Source organism: Coregonus clupeaformis, unplaced genomic scaffold (assembly GCF_020615455.1).
Source record: "Coregonus clupeaformis isolate EN_2021a unplaced genomic scaffold, ASM2061545v1 scaf0971, whole genome shotgun sequence".
Taxonomy (NCBI): Eukaryota; Metazoa; Chordata; class Actinopteri; order Salmoniformes; family Salmonidae; genus Coregonus; species Coregonus clupeaformis.
The window spans coordinates 80001-99212 of NW_025534425.1; the positions used below are offsets into that span (position 1 = coordinate 80001).

General features: G+C 41.3%; 1 protein-coding gene across 1 annotated transcript in view; it reads right to left on the minus strand.

The window, feature by feature from the left end:
- The window catches only part of LOC121578461 (alpha-actinin-2), a 52933-nt gene that overhangs the window by 22685 nt on the left and 11036 nt on the right, over window positions 1-19212 (minus strand). The window contains exons 4-9 of the mRNA XM_045217224.1: window positions 18664-18750; window positions 11706-11793; window positions 9614-9692; window positions 2754-2835; window positions 1563-1648; window positions 1119-1211 (exon numbers count right to left, since the gene is read on the minus strand). Of these exons, the coding sequence (XP_045073159.1) occupies window positions 1119-1211; window positions 1563-1648; window positions 2754-2835; window positions 9614-9692; window positions 11706-11793; window positions 18664-18750 (515 nt within the window). The remainder of the gene's footprint in view (window positions 1-1118; window positions 1212-1562; window positions 1649-2753; window positions 2836-9613; window positions 9693-11705; window positions 11794-18663; window positions 18751-19212) is intronic.

The following is a 19212-nucleotide window of genomic DNA, read 5'->3' on the forward strand; positions in this document are numbered from 1 at the left end:
GGTAACACTATGGAGGGTACAGTATGGAGGGTACAGTATGGAGGGTAACAGTATGGAGGGTACAGTATGGAGGGTACAGTATGGAGGGTACAGTATGGAGGGTAACAGTATGGAGGGTAACAGTATGGAGGGTACAGTATGGAGGGTACAGTATGGGGGGTAACAGTATGAAGGGTAACAGTATGGAGGGTATAGTATGGAGGGTACAGTATGGAGGGTACAGTATGGAGGGTAACACTATGGAGGGTACAGTATGGAGGGTAACACTATGGAGGGTACAGTATGGAGAGTACAGTATGGAGGGTACAGTATGGAGGGTACAGTATGGAGGGTACAGTATGGAGGGTAACACTATGGAGGGTACAGTATGGAGGGTACAGTATGGAGGGTACAGTATGGAGGGTACAGTATGGAGGGTAACAGTATGGAGGGTAACAGTATGGAGGGTACAGTATGGAGGGTAACAGTATGGAGGGTACAGTATGGAGGGTACAGTATGGAGGGTAACAGTATGGAGGGTAACAGTATGGAGGGTACAGTATGGAGGATTACAGGGGTTCCATGTTTAGTAAAGACATCAGAGGTAACTTTGTTACAGTAGTCAATATTCAAAGATTTGGATGGTTCATGGATAGATCCAGATCGTTCACCCATTGTTCACATGTCTACAATTGATATTGATCAGTCATATGATTGATATTGATCAGTCATATGATTGATATTGATCAGCCATATGATTGATATTGATCAGTCATATGATTGATATTGATAAGTAATGTGATTGATATTGATCAGCCATATGATTGATATTGATAAGTCATGTGATTGATATTGTTCAATCATATGATTGATATTGATCAGTCATATGATTGATATTGATATGTAATGTGATTGATATTGCTCAGTCATATGATTGATATTGATCAGCCATATGATTGATATTGATAAGTAATGTGATTGATATTGATCAGTCATACAATTTATATTAATCAGTCATATGATTGATATTGATGAGTCATAATTGAGTGACAAGAAGTAGCTGAAGAAACAGTCACATTGTGTTATTTAATCTGTTTTCCTCCTAAAAGGGTGTGGCCCTGAGTCTGTGTGATTATTACCTCACTGGCCAGTTTCTCATATTCCTCCATGAGTTTCTCATTCTCCTGGTTGACTCCCAGAATCTTACAGATACGGTTGGCTGCTGTCTCCGCCTGTAGAGACACATGTCACATTACTGTCAAATCATTTGTCACATCATATGGAAACAGTCTGGACAGTTTGAATTGCTGATGTGATCAAGCACCCTAAAATAATGTGATGACAGCCAAGATTTAAAATAAAAGTTTTATTGGTTATATTTTTTTAGATGTGTAAGTTTTGGATAACACATTTTAATATTTCAGACAGGAACAAGGGATCCCATGTTAAAATATTCAACAGTAATTCATTGTGTGAGAACCTACTTACAGTAAATGGTAGTATTTGCACGTGGTAATTCAAGCATACGGGCACTTCAATAATCACTGCAGTCCAAAACCACACATACTCAAAGGGCTCTCTACCTGCTCTGCTCCAGCAAAAGCATGGTAGAAGCAGGAGACATAGGTCATGATAGCTCTCTCATCAGGCTTAGGGGTGTTGATGATGTCTGGAGTGGAGGGGGGTAAATGTGGGAGAAAAGAACAGAGAAGGGGGAGCTCTGAGATGCGTATCACACTGATGTTTTACAGGTCAACAGTATCAAATCAAACTGAGGACTGGTCAGGTTCAGTGGGTAAAACAAAAGGAGAGCCTTGTGCTTCAAGGGAGGGCGAGAGAGTGGAAGCAGTGATATATACGCCATCCAGAGAGAGACAGAGAGAGAGACAGAGAGAGAGAGAGAGAGAGAGAGAGAGAGAGAGAGAGAGAGAGAGAGAGAGAGAGAGAGAGAGAGAGAGAGAGAGAGAGAGAGACAGAGAGAGAGAGAGAGACAGAGAGAGAGAGAGAGCTGCATGTTAATGAGAGAGAGAGAGAGAGAGAGAGAGAGGAGAGCTACATGTTAAAGAGAGAGAGAGAGAGAGAGAGAGAGAGAGCTACATGTTAATGATAGAGAGAGAGAGAGAGAGAGAGAGAGAGAGAGCTACATGTTAATGATAGAGAGAGAGAGAGAGAGAGAGAGAGAGAGAGAGCTACATGTTAATGATAGAGAGAGAGAGAGAGAGAGAGAGAGAGAGAGAGAGAGAGAGAGAGAGAGAGAGCTAGCAGCAGCAGTACAGAACCATCGCTAGACTGGCGCATTAGATGGCACATTCCTCACTGGCTGGATGAGCCATTATTAAAGGGGAAATACACTCAAAAATCTACATTTGATCGTTTTCTTCCAGACCTCAAAAGAAAGTATTCTGATGTGATTTAAGCGTTGCCGTGTTACTCAGAACATCCAATTTCGTTGTTTCTCTACGAACAATTGTAATTTCGAGAGTGAAAAACAAAACAAAAATCTAAAACCAGGAAAAATTTACCTAAGAAAACATAATTTGGGAAAATATAAAACATAATTTGGGGGGTAAAAAATCACAGATTTTTTAGGGCCCCCCTTAGAGTTGTTTATGAACCCTTATTTGACCAGGTATATTGACAGAACACATACTGCACTGCTTTCTCTTCTCCACTAAGGAGTTTCCTGGTGGGAAAAAGTAGTAGCTCGCGAAATGTTTTTTAAAAGTAGCTGTCACGCTAGAAAAGGTTGGAGGCCCCTGATCTAGAATATTTACCTTCAGCGTCCAACATCTTGGGGATGTCCAGGTATTTCTCTGCCACTTCAAAGGCCAGGTTCAGATTACCCAGAGGGTCATCCTGTATGGAATAGAGGTAAAATACATCATAACTAGACATGGAAAGATACTGTATAACTATATCATAAAATATTCATCCATACTGTATTCAACACATCATCAATGTAAAATGTAAAAACATGTAATTCAATCATACTACTACCATGCAACACAATATGGGCTAGTAAATGTAACAGTTTCAACATTCAACATGGCAACTCCAGGGGGACATACAATACATTAGTAGGCCTTTAGCCTTGGTCCTACACACTGTGCCTTAATGTCCCAGATGTTATCAACCAGGTGTCCTTAATGTCCCAGATGTTATCAACCAGGTGTTCTTAATGTCCCAGATGTTATCAACCAGGTGTTCTTAATGTCCCAGATGTTATCAACCAGGTGTTCTTAATGTCCCAGATGTTATCAACCAGGTGTTCTTAATGTCCCAGATGTTATCAAACAGGTGTTCTTAATGTCCCAGATGTTATCAACCAGGTGTTCTTAATGTCCCAGATGTTATCAACCAGGTGTTCTTAATGTCCCAGATGTTATCAACCAGGTGTTCTTAATGTCCCAGATGTTATCAACCAGGTGTTCTTAATGTCCCAGATGTTATCAACCAGGTGTCATAGCTCGGTTTATACAGTCGTTGTGGCTCGGTTTAAACAATCATCAATTTGTAAAAATAACAAATCAAGGAATGTCCCGCAACCCACCAGGAAACTTTGGCACCCACCTGTGGGCTATGTCTATGTGCGACCAGGGGATCTGCTCAGCAGGTCAAGGCTAACCCTGTTTTGGTATGGGCTAGCCCTGTTCTGGTATGGGCTAGCCCTGTTCTGGTATGGGCTAGCCCTGTTCTGGTATGGGCTAGCCCTGTTCTGGTATGGGCTAACCCTGTTTTGGTATGGGCTAGCCCTGTTCTGGTATGGGCTAACCCTGTTCTGGTATGGGCTAGCCCTGTTCTGGTATGGGCTAGCCCTGTTCTGGTATGGGCTAGCCCTGTTCTGGTATGGGCTAGCCCTGTTCTGGAATGGGCTAGCCCTGTTCTGGTATGGGCTAACCCTGTTCTGGTATGGGCTAACCCTGTTCTGGAATGGGCTAGCCCTGTTCTGGTATGGGCTAACCCTGTTCTGATATGGGCTAGCCCTGTTCTGCACAGCAGTGTCAAGGCTATGGCTGTGTGGCCTGGGATAATGTTACAGCACTGCAGACACAGACCACGAGGCCATGTTAGCACATCTCAATGCTAAAACCACACACTCGAAAGGTCACAAGTCAGGATGACCTGGAGACAGTTAAGCCATAGAAGAGCCCCTAAAGCCTAGGACCTAAGTAGTCTGACTGTACTTAGCTCTAGGCTACAGTATGACGCTGTAGCCTGAAACCTGTCATCTCCTCCAGGCTGGACGTGATAGAGTTGGGGTAAGGGAGGACAGGAATGGAGGAATGATGCCCACACTAGAAGGCTTTTGCTGGCCGTCGTAAAATGTTACATTTAGCAGATTGCTCTTATCCATTGTGACTTACAGAGGCAATTAGGGTTAAGTGCCTTGCTCAAGAGCACACCGGCAGGTTTTTCACCTAGTCGGCTCGGGGATTCAAACCAGCGACCTTAGGATTACTGGCACAACGCTCTTAACTGTCTCGGTATCCAAGATGGCGGAGTAGTGCAGTTGTGTTTTTATCGTATGTCTGTAAATGTCTGTAAATAGCCTGTAAATACCCTATTTTTCGTACATATTTCCCTATCAGACTTTTCATCCTTCTACAAGATATACTTTCCTGCAACCCGCCTCACTCAATGTGGAACGGATTCTATTATTGACTTGCCTTTATCTAGAATCTAGAATCTCCAGTTGAAACTAGCTAGCCAGCTAACTAGCTACTTGCTATTTGCTATTAGCCACAGCTAGCGGTGTTTCACCCAGAACATTGATTTTTTCTCAAGGGATTAATTTTAATCACTGGACATTAATCACCGGATATTCGGCCAGTCTGCACAGCGTTATCGACCCAGAACATATCAGTTTCTTCCGCCGGGAATCACTGAATCACTGGACCTTTAACTCCGGATTCATCGCTACCAGCTAGCTACAACAAAACGGACGCTGTGGTCTGGCTAATCATCCTGAGCTAGGCCCATCGCCCATCTCCGGCTATCTACCTCTCTGTCAACCGGACGGGACCACCTAGTGTTGACACGGAGCCCCGCCGATCCTACACGACTGGTCTGCCGATGAAATCGTCTGATGTGGTTACGACGTTAACCACGAAGATTCCATCTATCTGCTAGCCCGGCCCGCTAGCACACGTAGCCGTGGCCTCTTACTCACTAGTTTACCACGACCTTATGATAACTCAGCTATACAGCTGATGTCTGCTGGACTGTTCCTTTTTACGGTACTACATCCTGTTTATGTTTAGCCTCAGCCCAAACATGGTTAGTTTATTGTTGTTTCGGTTATTTCTAATTTTACTATATCACTAGTAGACCCCCAGCCTAGCTAAACCTGCCTTAGATAGCTCCTTTGCCCCTCCCCTATACACTCGGAGACCGACTCAATTGATGCCTCAGCGATGCTATCTCTTTCATTGTTACCCAACGCTTAGGTTTACTCACTTTACTCATATCCTTCCATATCCTTGTCTGTACATAATGCCCTGAATCTTTTCTATAACACCCGGAAATCTGCCCCCTTTATTCTATGTACCCAACGCACTAGAAGACCAGTTCTTAAAGCCTTTAGCCGTATCCTTATTCTAGTCCTCCTCTGTTCCTCTGGTGATGTAGAGGCTAACCCAGGCCCTGCAGCCCTCAGTATCACTCCTACTCCCCAGGGCTATCATTTGATGACTTCTGTAATCACAAAAGTCTTGGTTTCTTGCACATAAATATCAGAAGTCTACTTCCTAAGTTTGAGTTATTCACTGCGTTAGCACACTCTGACAACCCTGATGTTCTAGCAGTGTCTGAATCCTGGCTCAGGAAGGCCACCAAAAATTCTGAAATTTCCATCCCCAACTATAACATTTTCCGTCTAGATAGAACTGCCAAAGGGGGTGGAGTTGCAATCTACTGTAGAGATAGCCTGCAGAGCTCTATCATACTATCCAGGTCTGTGCCCAAACAGTTTGAGCTTCTACTTCTAAAAATCCACCTTTTCAGAAATAAGTCTCTCACTGTTGCCGCTTGCTACAGACCCCCTCAGCCCCCAGCTGTGCCCTGGACACCATATGTGAATTGATTGCCCCCATTTATCCTCAGAGTTTGTACTGCTTGGTGACCTAAATTGGGATATGCTTAATACCCCAGCCATCCTACAATCCAAGCAAGATGCCCTCAACCTCACGCAAATTATCAACGAACCTACCAGGTACAACCCTAAATCCGTAAACATGGGTACCCTCCATAGATATCATCCTGACTAACATACCCTCTCAAATACACCTCAGCTGTCTTCAACCAGGATCTCAGCGATCACTGCCTTATTGCCATGCGTCCGTAAGGTCCGCGGTCAAACGACCACCCTCATCACTGTCAAACGCTCCCTAAAACACTTTAGCGAGGAGGCCTTCCTAATTGACCTGGCCCAGGTATCCTGGATGGATATAGATCTCATTCCGTCAGTAGAGGATGCCTGGTTGTTCTTAAAAGTAATTTCCTCTCAATCTTAAATAAACATGCCCCATTCAAAAATACAGAACTAAGAACCGATATAGCCCCTGGTTCTCCTCAGACTTGACTGCCCTTGACCAGCACAAAAACATCCTGTAGGCGTACAGCATTAGCATCAAATAGCCCCCGCGATATGCAACTTTTCAGGGAAGTTAGGAACCAATATACACAAGCAGTCAGGAAAGCAAAGGCTAACTTTTCAAACAGAAATTTGCATCCTGTAGCACTAACTCCAAAAAGTTTTGGGACACTGTAAAGTCCATGGAGAATAAGAGCACTTCCTCCCAGCTGCCCACTGCACTGAGGCTAGGGAACACTATCACCACCGATAAATCTACAATAATCGAGAATTTCAACAAGCATTTTGCTACAGCTGGCCATGCTTTCCATCTGGCTACCACTAACCCGGCCACCAACTCTGCACCCTCTGCTGCAACTTGCCCATGCCCCCCGCTTCTCCTTCACACAAATTCAGACAGCTGATGTTTTGAAAGCGCTGCAAAATCTGGACCCCTACAAATCAGCTGGGCTAGACAATCTGGACCCTTTCTTTCTAAAACTAGCCGCCGAAATTGTCGCTACCCCTATTACTAGTCTGTTCAACCTCTCTTTCATAACGTCTGAGATCCCCAGAGATTGAAAGCTGCCGCGGTCATCCCCCTCTTCAAAGGGGGTGACACTCTAGATCCAATTTGCTACAGACCTATATCCATCCTGCCCTGCCTTTCGAAAGTATTCGAAAGCCAAGTTAACAAACAGATCATCGACCATTTCAAATACCACCGTACCTTCTCCGCTATGCAATCCGGTTTCCGAGCTGGTCACGGGTGCACTTCAGCCACGCTCAAGGTCCTAAACGATATTATAACCGCGATTGATAATAGACAGTACTGTGCAGCCGTCTTCATCGACCTGGCCAAGGCTTTCGACTCTGTCAACCACCGCATTCTTATTGGCAGACTAAATAGCCTTGGTTTCTCAAACTGACTGCCTCGGCCTGGTTCACCAACTACTTCTCAGATAGAGTTCAGTGTGTCAAATCGGAGAGCCTGTTGTCTGGACCTATGGCAGTCTCTATGGGGGTGCCACAGGGTTCAATCCTTGGGCCGACACTTTTCTCCGTGTATATCAATGATGTCGCTCTTGCTGCTGGTGACTCTCAGATCCACTTCTACGCAGACGACACCATTTTGTATACATCTGGCCCTTCATTGGACACTGTGTTAACAAACCTCCAAACGAGCTTCAATGCCATACAACAATCCTTCAGTAGCCTCCAACTGCTCTTAAACACTAGTAAAACTAAATGCATGCTTTTCAATCGAACGCTGCTGGCACCTGCCCACCCGACTAGAATCACCACTCTCGACGTGGTCTGACCTAGAGTATGTGGACAACTACAAATACCTAGGTGTCTGGTTAGACTGTAAACTCAACTTCCAGACTCACATAAAGAATCTCCAATCCAAAGTTAAATCTAGAATCGTTCCTATTTCGCAACAAAGCCTCCTTCACTCATGTTGCCAAACATGCCCTCGTAAAACTGACTATCCTACCGATCCTTGACTTCGGCGATGTCATTTACAAAACAGCCTCCAACACTCTACTCAGCAAATTGGATGTAGTCTATCACAGTGCCATCCGTTTTGTCTCCAAAGCCCCATACACTACCCACCACTGTGACCTGTACGCTCTTGTTGGCTGGTCCTCACTACATGTTCGTCGTCAAACCCACTGGCTCCAGGCCATCTATAAATCACTGCTAGGCAAATCCCCGCCTTATCTTAGCTCATTGGTCACCATAGCAGCACCCACCCGTAGTCTGCGCTCCAGCAGGTATATCTCACTGGTCATTCCCAAAGCCAACACCTCCTTTGGCCGCCATTCCTTCCAGTTCTCTGCTGCCAATGACTGGAACGAATTGCAAAATCTCTGAAGCTGGAGACTCTTATCTCCCTCAATAACTTTAAGCATCAGTTGTCAGAGCACCTTACTGATCACTGCACCTGTACACAGCCCATCTGAAATTAGCCCACCCAACTACCTCATCCCTATATTGTTATTTATTTTGCTCTTTTGCACCCCAGTATCTCTATTTGCACATAATCTCTTGCACATCTAGCATTCCAGTGTTAATACTATTGTAATTATTCTGCACTATAGCCTATTTATTGCCTTACCTCCATAACTTGCTACATTTGCACACACTGTATATATATTTTCTGTTGTATTTCTGACTTTATGTTTTTTACCCCATATGTAACTCTGTGTTGTTTTTTATTGCACTACTTTGCTTTATCTTGGCCAGGTCGCAGTTGTAAATGAGAACCTGTTCTCAACTGGCTTACCTGGTTAAATAAAGGTGAAATAAAAAATAAAAAAAACTGCTAGGCTACCCGCCGCCCTGATTAACTAGGGTCCTAGCTGCAGTAAGCTTGGGATCTCCACGGCTCTGTCTCCAGCGCCGGACAGAAGGAGCACCTCTCTCTCTCCTGTTGTCTTCGCCCCCAGAGAAAGAAAGACATTACTGGTGGAATGACAAAATATTTTCTTCTCCCATTACAGGTCAATAGAGAAGTGGGATCAAGAAAGCAAAAAGATTTACCTACAGAAAACAATGTTTAAATGTACACTTAGATTTTATGTAGCGCAGCCAAAATGCTGTCATCTTCGATTTCATTTGTTTACTTCCTATAACTGTCATATAGTTTATCTTCGTTTTATCATATAGTTTATCTTCGTTTTATCATCCTCTTGACCAGTGAATCCCTATGAAGTAAACAGGACTCTTGACCAGTGAATCTCTATGAAGTAAACAGGACTCTTGACCAGTGAATCTCTATGAAGTAAACAGGACTCTTGACCAGTGAATCTCTATGAAGTAAACAGGACTCTTGACCAGTGAATCTCTATGAAGTAAACAGGCAGTTGGGTTAGTATGGTGGTTGGTGGCTGCATCTCCCATCATGCACTTCAGCCCAGGTCCAGGACCAGACTAGCCTGAGTGCCCGTCTGTTTGTGTCATCATACCATGACAATGAGTGACAAGGAGTTGGCCTGAAGGCACTCAGCCAGTCCTAGACCAGCATGCATTGGGGCTCAGGCCACACCAAACAGAGACCTTGTTGAGCTTGGCGTAGTCGATGAGGTCAGGACGGTGTCTGTGTATCAGGGCACACAACGCAAGGCCGTCCTTCCAGCTTCACAGCCAACCAGGGGGGGGAGAGAATCATATTAGATCATCACGGCGGGCAGCCACATCAATAGCCAATTAAAAAACGCCTGGATCGAATAGTCTTCTAAGGTCAAGGGACAATTACATTTGACTTCCTACTAAAGCTTTGTGTTCATTGGTTCTCAGACTGATAGGTGCAAGTGTGTTGATACTGATGATTTGTTGCCACAGAATGTTTACATAGCAGGTTAGGATAATTAACATGGCAGGTTAGGATAATTAACATGGCAGGTTAGGATAATTAACATGGCAGGTTAGGATAATTAACATGGCAGGTTAGGATAATTAACATGGCAGGTTAGGATAATTAACATGGCAGGTTAGGATAATTAACATGGCAGGTTAGGATAATTAACATGGCAGGTTAGGATAATTAACATGGCAGGTTAGGGTAATTAACATGGCAGGTCAGGATAATTAACATGGCAGGTTAGGATAATTAACATGGCAGGTTAGGATAATTAACATGGCAGGTTAGGATAATTAACATGGCAGGTTAGGATAATTAACATGGCAGGTTAGGATAATTAACACGGCAGGTTAGGATAATTAACATGGCAGGTTAGGATAATTAACATGGCAGGTTAGGATAATTAACATGGCAGGTTAGGATAATTAACATAGTAGGTTAGGATAATTAACATGGCAGGTTAGGTGAATTAACATAGCAGGTTAGGAGAATGAGATTAAGGTTAGGAAAGGGTTAGCTAAAACGCTACAGTTGTCAACAACTGTTGTCCCTGTCGCGACCACTAGATGGAGCTGTAGGCCTACTCCATCTGGCCACAATGGTAGAAACGGAATCAAACCACTAGACAGAGCTGTAGGCCTACTCCATCTAGCCACAATGGTAGAAACGGAATCAAACCATCTCTGGCGACAAATCATCAGTAAAGGGTACAAGCCTTTCTAATAGGCTGCTCTTCTGCTGCAGAACTCAATCAAATGGATGGTTGTGATTCTCCAAGCTGACATCAATACACATTGATCAGTCTGGGAAGAGGCTTCTACCCAGCAGTTAAAGGCCCAATGCAGCTGTTTTTATATCAATATCAAATCATTTCTGGGTAACAATTAAGAACCTTAGTGTAATAGTTTTCCATTAAAATTGACAAAAATAGCTTTTTTAGCAAAAAAACGATTTCTCAAGCAGAACTTTGCTAGGACTCTCTGGGAGTGGTCTGAGGGAGGAGGGGATAACTGAAAACGAGCTGTTATTGGTAGCTAGGTTGGAACTCTCTTTGTTATTGGTCTATTAATCAATTTACCACCTGGTGATGTCACCAGGCAAGCCGAGACTCCCGCCCCATGCAAACCTGCTGATTAGAAGGTTCTGTGTAGATTGAATTTTCAACCAGAAACTATCAGGAAATAACAAATAACACTGATCAAATGTTTTCACACTTGTGCTGGTGCTAGTTTCATCAGCTGTTGTACAATATGATACAAAACACAGGAAAAAACGAATGTTGACTGCACTGGGCCTTTATCAGATTTAATCACAACCAATGAATGGCAAAGCAGAGTGGTCTTTTTAAAGCCCTGATCTTAAATGGGGCAACGTAAGCATTACTGGACTGGTGGGCTGCTGATAAAGGCTGAATTAACATGCAGCTCTCCTCTCTCTCTCTCTCTCTCTCTCTCTCTCTCTCTCTATAACATGTAGCCCCTCTCTCTCTCTCTCTCTCTCTCTCTCTATAACATGTAGCTCTCCTCTCTCTCTCTCTCTCTCTCTCTCTCTCTCTCTCTCTTTAACATGTAGCTCTTCTCTCTCTCTCTCTCTCTCTCTCTCTCTCTCTCTCTCTCTCTCTCTCTCTCTCTCTCTTAACATGTAGCTCCCTCTCTCTCTCTCTCTCTCTCTCTCTCTCTCTCTCTCTCTCTCTCTCTCTCTCTCTCTCTCTCTCTCTCTCTCTCTCTCTCTCTCTCTCTCTCTCTCTCTCTCTCTCTCGCTTGAATCTCACTAAGTAAATGGACTCACCTGACATGGAAGTTCTGGACATTGACATTCCTGTAGGGGGCAGTCTTTCTCTGGCACCATAGAAGAAGCCCCTCCTTAGCAGAGGTTTCTACAGGAGAGAACATTGTGATGTTTATTGTGACAACCATACATCCCTGGCCCTATCAAACTCTCCAAAGGCCCATGTCATGTGCTCTATGTTGGTAATCCTGTAGCTCAGTTGGTAGAGCATGGCGCTTGCAACGCCAGAGTTGTGGGTTCGATTCCCACGGGGAGGGGGGCAGTATGAAAAATGTATGCACTCACTAACTGTAAGTCGCTCTGGATAAGAGCGTCTGCTAAATGACTAAAATGTAATCTATGATAGCCACATTCATTACGGGACGGTTCCCCGGACACAGACTGGTCCTGGACTAACAAGCACTTTTAATGGAGAATCTGTCGTTGATGATTTTCAGTCCAAGACTAGTCTGAAATCTGGGTCCAGGAAACTGACCTGATGTGTTCTAATATCTAATTCTGTCTTATGAATAGCACCTACAGTCCAATAGGATCTGTCGTTAGTGGTTTTCCTCATCAATAACATAAGCAGCTAACCTTCCACAGAGATGACATACTAATCACTATACATAACACTATAACTACATGACTATATTAGCTAACCTTCCACGGAGATGACATACTAATCACTATACATAACACTATAACTCCATGACTATATTAGCTAACCTTCCACGGAGATGACATGCTAATCACTATACATAACACTATAACTACATGACTATATTAGCTAACCTTCCACGGAGATGACATACTAATCACTATACATAACACTATAACTCCATGACTATATTAGCTAACCTTCCACGGAGATGACATACTAATCACTATACATAACACTATAACTACATGACTATATTAGCTAACCTTCCACGGAGATGACATACTAATCACTATACATAACACTATAACTCCATGACTATATTAGCTAACCTTCCACGGAGATGACATGCTAATCACTATACATAACACTATAACTCCATGACTATATTAGCTAACCTTCCACGGAGATGACATACTAATCACTATACATAACACTACAACTACATGACTATATTAGCTAACCTTCCACAGAGATGACATGCTAATCACTATACATAACACTATAACTACATGACTATATTAGCTAACCTTCCACGGAGATGACATGCTAATCACTATACATAACACTATAACTCCATGACTATATTAGCTAACCTTCCACGGAGATGACATGCTAATCACTATACATAACACTACAACTACATGACTATATTAGCTAACCTTCCACAGAGATTACAAACTAATCACTATACATAACTATAACTCCATGACTATATTAGCTAACCTTCCACGGAGATGACATACTAATCACTATACATAACACTATAACTACATGACCATATTAGCTAACCTTCCACGGAGATGACATGCTAATCACTATACATAACACTATAACTCCATGACTATATTAGCCCAACCTTCCACGGAGATGACATGCTAATCACTATACATAACACTATAACTCCATGACTATATTAGCTAACCTTCCATGGAGATGACATACTAATCACTATACATAACACTACAACTACATGACTATATTAGCTAACCTTCCACAGAGATGACATACTAATCACTATACATAACACTATAACTACATGACTATATTAGCTAACCTTCCACGGAGATGACATGCTAATCACTATACATAACACTATAACTACATGACTATATTAGCTAACCTTCCACGGAGATGACATGCTAATCACTATACATAACACTATAACTACATGACTATATTAGCTAACCTTCCACGGAGATGACATGCTAATCACTATACATAACACTACAACTACATGACTATATTAGCTAACCTTCCACAGAGATGACATACTAATCACTATCACATAACACTATAACTACATGACTATATTAGCTAACCTTCCACGGAGATGACATACTAATCACTATACATAACACTATAACTACATGACTATATTAGCTAACCTTCCACGGAGATGACATGCTAATCACTATACATAACACTATAACTACATGACTATATTAGCTAACCTTCCACGGAGATGACATGCTAATCACTATACATAACACTATAACTACATGACTATATTAGCTAACCTTCCACGGAGATGACATGCTAATCACTATACATAACACTATAACTACATGACTATATTAGCTAACCTTCCACGGAGATGACATGCTAATCACTATACATAACACTATAACTACATGACTATATTAGCTAACCTTCCACGGAGATGACATGCTAATCACTATACATAACACTATAACTGCATGACTATATTAGCTAACCTTCCACGGAGATGACATACTAATCACTATACATAACACTATAACTACATGACTATATTAGCTAACCTTCCACGGAGATGACATGCTAATCACTATACATAACACTATAACTACATGACTATATTAGCTAACCTTCCACGGAGATGACATACTAATCACTATACATAACACTATAACTACATGACTATATTAGCTAACCTTCCACGGAGATGACATACTAATCACTATACATAACACTATAACTACATGACTATATTAGCTAACCTTCCACGGAGATGACATGCTAATCACTATACATAACACTATAACTCCATGACTATATTAGCTAACCTTCCACGGAGATGACATACTAATCACTATACATAACACTATAACTACATGACTATATTAGCTAACCTTCCACGGAGATGACATGCTAATCACTATACATAACACTATAACTCCATGACTATATTAGCTAACCTTCCACGGAGATGACATACTAATCACTATACATAACACTACAACTACATGACTATATTAGCTAACCTTCCACGGAGATGACATGCTAATCACTATACATAACACTATAACTACATGACTATATTAGCTAACCTTCCACGGAGATGACATACTAATCACTATACATAACACTATACTTACATGACTATATTAGCTAACCTTCCACGGAGATGACATGCTAATCACTATACATAACACTATAACTACATGACTATATTAGCTAACCTTCCACGGAGATGACATGCTAATCACTATACATAACACTATAACTACATGACTATATTAGCTAACCTTCCACGGAGATGACATACTAATCACTATACATAACTATAACTACATGACTATATTAGCTAACCTTCCACGGAGATGACATGCTAATCACTATACATAACACTATAACTCCATGACTATATTAGCTAACCTTCCACGGAGATGACATACTAATCACTATACATAACACTATAACTACATGACTATATTAGCTAACCTTCCACGGAGATGACATACTAATCACTATACATAACACTATAACTACATGACTATATTAGCTAACCTTCCACGGAGATGACATGCTAATCACTATACATAACACTATAACTGCATGACTATATTAGCTAACCTTCCACGGAGATGACATACTAATCAATATACATAACACTATAACTACATGACTATATTAGCTAACCTTCCACAGAGATGACATACTAATCACTATACATAACACTATAACTACATGACTATATTAGCTAACCTTCCACGGAGATGACATACTAATCACTATACATAACACTATAACTCCATGACTATATTAGCTAACCTTCCACGGAGATGACATGCTAATCACTATACATAACACTATAATTCCATGACTATATTAGCTAACCTTCCACGGAGATGACATGCTAATCACTATACATAACACTATAACTCCATGACTATATTAGCTAACCTTCCACGGAGATGACATGCTAATCACTATACATAACACTATAACTCCATGACTATATTAGCTAACCTTCCACGGAGATGACATGCTAATCACTATACATAACACTATAACTCCATGACTATATTAGCTAACCTTCCACGGAGATGACATACTAATCACTATACATAACACTATAACTACATGACTATATTAGCTAACCTTCCACGGAGATGACATACTAATCACTATACATAACACTATAACTACATGACTATATTAGCTAACCTTCCACGGAGATGACATACTAATCACTATACATAACACTATAACTCCATGACTATATTAGCTAACCTTCCACGGAGATGACATACTAATCACTATACATAACACTATAACTACATGACTATATTAGCTAACCTTCCACGGAGATGACATACTAATCACTATACATAACACTATAACTACATGACTATATTAGCTAACCTTCCACGGAGATGAAATGCTAATCACTATACATAACACTATAACTACATGACTATATTAGCTAACCTTCCACGGAGATGACATGCTAATCACTATACATAACACTATAACTACATGACTATATTAGCTAACCTTCCCACGGAGATGACATGCTAATCACTATACATAACACTATAACTACATGACTATATTAGCTAACCTTCCACGGAGATGACATACTAATCACTATACATAACACTATAACTCCATGACTATATTAGCTAACCTTCCACGGAGATGACATGCTAATCACTATACATAACACTATAACTACATGACTATATTAGCTAACCTTCCACGGAGATGACATACTAATCACTATACATAACACTATAACTACATGACTATATTAGCTAACCTTCCACGGAGATGACATGCTAATCCCTATACATAACACTATAACTACATGACTATATTAGCTAACCTTCCACAGAGATGACATGCTAATCACTATACATAACACTATAACTACATGACTATATTAGCTAACCTTCCACGGAGATGACATGCTAATCACTATACATAACACTATAACTACATGACTATATTAGCTAACCTTCCACGGAGATGACATACTAATCACTATACATAACACTATAACTACATGACTATATTAGCTAACCTTCCACGGAGATGACATACTAATCACTATACATAACACTATAACTACATGACTATATTAGCTAACCTTCCACGGAGATGACATGCTAATCACTATACATAACACTATAACTACATGACTATATTAGCTAACCTTCCACGGAGATGACATACTAATCACTATACATAACACTATAACTACATGACTATATTAGCTAACCTTCCCACGGAGATGACATACTAATCACTATACATAACACTATAACTACATGACTATATTAGCTAACCTTCCACGGAGATGACATGCTAATCACTATACATAACACTATAACTACATGACTATATTAGCTAACCTTCCACGGAGATGACATACTAATCACTATACATAACACTATAACTACATGACTATATTAGCTAACCTTCCACGGAGATGACATGCTAATCACTATACATAACACTATAACTACATGACTATATTAGCTAACCTTCCACGGAGATGACATGCTAATCACTATACATAACACTATAACTACATGACTATATTAGCTAACCTTCCACGGAGATGACATACTAATCACTATACATAACACTATAACTCCATGACTATATTAGCTAACCTTCCACGGAGATGACATGCTAATCACTATACATAACACTATAACTCCATGACTATATTAGCTAACCTTCCACGGAGATGACATACTAATCACTATACATAACACTATAACTACATGACTATATTAGCTAACCTTCCACGGAGATGACATGCTAATCACTATACATAACACTATAACTACATGACTATATTAGCTAACCTTCCACGGAGATGACATGCTAATCACTATACATAACACTATAACTACATGACTATATTAGCTAACCTTCCACGGAGATGACATACTAATCACTATACATAACACTATAACTACATGACTATATTAGCTAACCTTCCACGGAGATGACATGCTAATCACTATACATAACACTATAACTCCATGACTATATTAGCTAACCTTCCACGGAGATGACATACTAATCACTATACATAACACTATAACTACATGACTATATTAGCTAACCTTCCACGGAGATGACATGCTAATCACTATACATAACACTATAACTACATGACTATATTAGCTAACCTTCCACGGAGATGACATGCTAATCACTATACATAACACTATAACTACATGACTATATTAGCTAACCTTCCACGGAGATGACATACTAATCACTATACATAACACTATAACTACATGACTATATTAGCTAACCTTCCACGGAGATGACATGCTAATCACTATACATAACACTATAACTACATGACTATATTAGCTAACCTTCCACGGAGATGACATGCTAATCACTATACATAACACTATAACTACATGACTATATTAGCTAACCTTCCACGGAGATGACATGCTAATCACTATACATAACACTATAACTACATGACTGCTCCCGAGTAGCGCAGCGGTCTAAGGCAGCGGTCCAAGGCAGCGGTCCAAGGCAGCGGTCCAAGGCAGCGGTCCAAGGCAGCGGTCCAAGGCAGCGGTCCAAGGCAGCGGTCCAAGGCAGCGGTCCAAGGCAGCGGTCCAAGGCAGCGGTCCAAGGCAGCGGTCCAAGGCAGCGGTCCAAGGCAGCGGTCCAAGGCAGCGGTCCAAGGCAGCGGTCCAAGGCAGCGGTCCAAGGCAGCGGTCCAAGGCAGCGGTCCAAGGCAGCGGTCCAAGGCAGCGGTCCAAGGCAGCGGTCCAAGGCAGCGGTCTAAGGCAGCGGTCCAAGGCAGCGGTCCAAGGCAGCGGTCTAAGGCAGCGGTCTAAGGCACTGCATCTCAGTGCTTGAGGTGTCACTACAGACCCCCTGGTTCGATTCCAGGCTGTATCACAACCGGACGTGATTGGGAGTCCCATAGGGCAGCGCACAATTGGCCCAGCGTCGTCCGGGTTTGGCCGGTGTAGGCCGTCATTGTAAATAAGAATTTGTTCTTAACTGACTTGCCTAGTTAAATAAAGGTTAAAAAAATATATATATATATTAGCTAACCTTCCACGGAGATATCTTGGATGGCGAAGCGCAGGATGATGGTCCAGATCATCCCCAGAGTCATTTTAATGTTGCCATCCACGATCTCTGCAGGAGAAACACGTCAGTAATACAGCAATCGTGGAATATTCATAGGCTTAATCAACCAGGTCTGTTTTCTATTCCTACATTAAGTTTGCCTAATTGGATGGTCTGTATAATATACTGGCATTCAAATTATATGCAGTGTTCAATGTCACACATAGCCCACGTAAAAAAAAAATATATATACTATAGTATACTATGGTATAAATACTATAGTATTCGCTGTGGTGTTTTGCGTACTAAAGACCACAAAAACACTGCAGTGAAATATGTAGCATTTACTGTAGTACACTGTAGTATTTACAGTTAACATAGGAGAAATAAAAGAAAACTTAGTATACACTATAGTATTTACTGTACTGTTTTTGCAGATTGTAGAATACTGTAGTATTTACTGTAGTGTTTTTGTGGATTGTAGTAACTATAATATACCTTCAGCTGTGGTGAAATAGAACTATAATATAT